This window comes from Syngnathus typhle, unplaced genomic scaffold, assembly GCF_033458585.1.
Source record: "Syngnathus typhle isolate RoL2023-S1 ecotype Sweden unplaced genomic scaffold, RoL_Styp_1.0 HiC_scaffold_423, whole genome shotgun sequence".
Lineage (NCBI taxonomy): Eukaryota > Metazoa > Chordata > Actinopteri > Syngnathiformes > Syngnathidae > Syngnathus > Syngnathus typhle.
The window spans coordinates 17,886-22,104 of NW_026872325.1; the positions used below are offsets into that span (position 1 = coordinate 17,886).

The 4,219-nt window shown below is 42.2% G+C and overlaps 1 protein-coding gene across 1 annotated transcript; it reads left to right on the forward strand.

Moving 5' to 3' along the window:
- Positions 1–887: 887 nt before the first annotated feature.
- On the forward strand, positions 888–3,850 carry LOC133149667 (corticotropin-releasing factor-binding protein-like). The gene is made up of 7 exons (XM_061271911.1): positions 888–968; positions 1,039–1,126; positions 1,613–1,776; positions 1,857–2,067; positions 2,184–2,338; positions 2,828–2,948; positions 3,580–3,850. The coding sequence occupies exons 1-7, from the start codon at positions 888–890 to the stop codon at positions 3,732–3,734; spliced, it is 975 nt and encodes a 324-aa protein (XP_061127895.1). The 3' UTR covers positions 3,735–3,850.
- Positions 3,851–4,219: the final 369 nt, after the last annotated feature.

Below are 4,219 nucleotides of genomic sequence, written 5' to 3' on the forward strand. Positions count from 1 at the left end.
GTTTTTTTAGTTGTGATAGATCGGCAGAGACATCATCTACGCACAAAGGCTTTAAAAGGAACACCAATTAATTTGAGTTGCCCCCCATGGCTTTGAATTGAAGGTAATACACCTCGAATAGGTCATTGCACACCGAGGGGACAACGTCTCGAAGCTATTGTTGCTCTTTGTTGTACTTTTTATTTTTGGAGCAAGCGTGCGGCGTTGCAGACCTTCAAAAGTTCAAAGGAAATGTCAGCACTCATTAGAGGATAATTATAGGGCACACGCAGTATTTTGGGGGGATTTTAGATGAATGGGAACCGGCGTGTGGCCTCCGTTCCAAACACTGGGCTTGTTGTCAAGTTTGACCTTTCACAATGGATGCTTACAATTAGCCGCATCTAAATGCATGTCATGAATTGGATGAGAGCAAAGCATAAACGCAATTAGTGACAAAGACATTTTCATCTTTCATCATTGTCATCCATCAAGTTTATTTCCAACGTTTCTATTTTGGTATTACTGTTCGGAAAAGCAAACTTATCTTTATGAAACAATATTTATTGACCCTTTTTCTTTTTTTTTTTTCAATCTTGCACTTGACAAGTACTCATTATATAAAAGAAATTAAAACGAATACTACAACTGACACTGTTTGTGAACTATGGTTAAGAATGAGAAACTATCCTACCTGGAAAAAATAAGTAAAGTTTAAATAAGAAATAAACCAAATAAGAGGGTATTGACAATTTGTGCATTTGACAACATCAATTGTGCGAGCCTCACACATGACTCCATGCAGTCCTGCTGGATGCTTGCAACCACTGCAATATAAAAGCTGCCACGCACGCAGCATCCCCAGCTGCTCTTCTCCTCTCCAAGAGAGACGCACACACATCACCGGCATGTCTCCATCCGTACGCACACAACTTCTCTTCCTCCTCCTTTCTCTGTCAGCCTGCACGACGCTCAGCCGCTACATCGAGGTGAGAGCCACCAAGTAGAATTTTTGCTTGTTTACGTGATGATGCTCAAATCTCAAATATGTACTTTCAGGAGGATGCCTCTTCAGATGGATTATATTCTCTCCTCAGTTTGGAGCAGAAGAGAGAATCCGAAGACTTCCTTTTCAGACGAGATCTCAGTAAGTGGCTTCATTTTGCTGACTGAACGATCCCACGGTCATGTCGGTTGGTTTTGAAGTGCTTGGCATCATTTTATGAGCTGTTTTTTAATTTTCAGATTCTTTTATGATGCACATTATTTGAAGATAGGGCCTGGATATCTTAGAACTATTTAGAAAATGCATTTTTCCAAAGAAGATTCCGCTAATAAAGGCCTCCCCACTAATAAAATGGACTAAATTCACAGTTTTGGCGTCTATTCAAGAAAATACATTTGTTATTGTGGTTGGTTGGTCACACAGAGATGGCAAAAGTATTCACACATTGTAGTTTAAGTAAAAGTGTATAAAAAAAAAAAACAGAAACATTTTCAAATATTACAATAATGAAGCATTTGTATGTCGTTGCTTGTCACTGTTTTAAATGTATTTATTGTTTATGGTGAGCTGTTCCTAAGTTTTTGGTTGAGAATCGAATTTACTGTTTTTTTTTCCCCATTTGGTCAGGATGTCTGGACATGTTGGCCACCGAGGGCCAATTCACTTTTGTGGCGTCGTCGCCGCCGCAGCAGCCGGCCTGCGCCGCCTTCATCATCGGCGACCCTAGCGAGGTCATCAGCCTGGAGGTGTCTGACATCAACATCGACTGCGACGCCGGCGACTTCATCAAGGTTGACCTCACTCCACAAACACTTAGGCCTACTACACCATTGTATTTTAATGTTGTTGTTCATTTGATGGACATTTCCAGATATTTGATGGCTGGGTCCTGAAGGGGGAGAAGTTCCCCAGCAACCAGGACCACCCGCTGCCTCTTCACCAGCGCTACACAGACATCTGCTCCTCCACGGCGCCGGGCCACGCCACTCGCTCGTCTCAGAACGTAGCCATGGTCTTCTTCCGCATCCGCAACCCCGACAGCGGCTTCTCTCTCAACGTGAAGAAGCTGCGTAACCCTTTCCGTGAGTCCATAGAAAAGAAAAAGACGTGGACCTGCAGCCATATGTGTGTGTGCGAGGGCTCATTAGTGTACTTGTTGCACATTTTCCGTGTGTGTGTATGTGTGTGTATATTGCAGCATGTAACATTATGTCTCAGAGCCCAGAGGGCAGCTTCACTATGGTGATGCCACATCAGCACAGCAATTGCAGCTTCTCCATCATCTACCCGGTGGAGATCCAACTGACACAGCTCAGCCTGGAGCAGGACAAAAGCAACCAGCTCAGATCCAAGGTCATATGTACATACGTGCTGCATATGGGTAACGTAGGTGTAGGGTTAGGTGTTGGGGTTTGGTGAGCGAGGGTTAGGGGTTAGCTTTTGGGGTTAGGGTTAGCAATTTGGGTTAGGGGGTTAGGTTAGGGTTTGGGGGTCAGGATTAGAAATCGGGGTTACGGTTAGGATTAGGATTTAGGGGTTTTGGATTAGGGTTCAGGTTAGGGGTAGGCCTTGTGGTTAGGGTGAGCAGTGAGGGTTCCAAAGTCAGGTTTCCAAGTAGAATTTGTGTTTCAAAGTAGGGTTTTAAATTACGGTTCGGGTGTGAAACTACAGTTAGGGTTTCAGACAAGGATTTCAAAACAGGTTTAGGGTTTCTAAGTAAGGTTCAGATTTAATGTATGGTTTTAAAACAATAGCTACCAATATTTTTGTTACTATTTTTCACATCTAAATCATGCCCTAAAAACAGCAAGTTGGCACCCTTCATTTTTTTATTTTACAAAGGCGAGGCTGTCGTCTGGATGTTCGGGTTCCGGTGACTACGTGGAGCTGCTGGGTGGAAACGGGGTGGACACGTCACGCATGTTCCCCGTTGCTGATCTGTGTTTTCCTCTCAGTGGACTTGGTAAGTCCATCGGCTCCTTTATTGTGAAAATCACTTCAAAGTTGGCACAAATGAAAGCCAAACTTTGGCACCTTGTTGGCGACACTTTAAAAAGTATTTTGTTAGCTGATAATTATTAATTATGATTTTTAACATCTGTTCATACTGAATCTTAGTATTATGTTAGTGTTAGTGTCTGAAATGTTCCAGGACACCTGATATGTAAAAAAACAACAACAGTAAAAAGGCTCCAGAATATACATTTAACATTTTAAAGCAAAGTTGGTTCTACATACTTTATTTCAGAATGCGACACAGATTTATGGCTCAATGCTTTTGCACTTTCTGCTTGTCAGATTGTTTTTCCACTGTGTTTGTGTTTCTCCTATTTGTCGAATGTAAATGAGTCCGCTTGTTAGCTTGGTCTCTCCCACAAACTGTCCAAAAATGGCCACAACAAACTCTCGAGCTCATTAATCTCAAAAGCTGCCAAGTACAAATTTTCCTGTTAAATGATGAATAACTCCTTGTCCCGATTGTTTAGAAAAATTTAACAGGCCCAACTTTAAGTACTCCTTCCAACATTTATTTATTTTGTGGTGTAGAACAACACTACATGCCAGTGACTGTTATTGTCTGTGTGGTTCCTCAGCCCAGATGAAAATCGGTTGCGATAACTCGGTGGTGAGGCTGGTGTCCAGTGGGAACTACGTCAACCAGGTGTCGTTCCGTTACCGGCTACTCGAACGTAACGAGCTGCCAGAGGTCCACGAGAACAGCCTGGACAACATGTGCAATGTGGAGTGAAACACACACAATTTGTAAATACTTTTGTGTACAAAAAATGATGTTGTGTGTTCCTTACGTGTCCCGCTTTGTATTGACTAGAGCATTTTGAAACGAAATAAAAACAACGCATGACAAATCGGATTTTTTTTAAAATTGAGAATTTCTTTGCATTGAGAGAACTGCATGTTCTTCTTTTCTACTTCATGAGTCTAATTTGAATGCAAACAACGATGAGTCAGCGAATCATTGGTATTGTTTGTATGTTTGCATTTCCATTCAAACACTCTGTAGCCATCAGCATCTCATTTTCAATTTGTCCTAATCCGATGTGTTCCGCAGGCACACAAATAGCTTTCGGAGCGGCTGCTCGGAGCCATAATGAAAACGACTTTCGATGAGAATTAACATGCATGTTTAATCCTGTTGGATGTTTATTTGTGACCTCCGCCAAGTGTACAGTGCGCATGAATGTGCAGCTCTTAATTGGATTACAGCCCATGTGC

Bases quoted from the DNA above. Each gene is read 5' to 3' on its own strand.
- LOC133149667 (XM_061271911.1), top strand. From the start codon at position 888: ATGTCTCCATCCGTACGCACACAACTTCTCTTCCTCCTCCTTTCTCTG. The intron at 1,127-1,612 runs GTAAGTGGCTTC...CCATTTGGTCAG, and splicing joins CCTTTTCAGACGAGATCTCA to GATGTCTGGACATGTTGGCC. The intron at 2,949-3,579 runs GTAAGTCCATCG...GTGGTTCCTCAG, and splicing joins TTTTCCTCTCAGTGGACTTG to CCCAGATGAAAATCGGTTGC.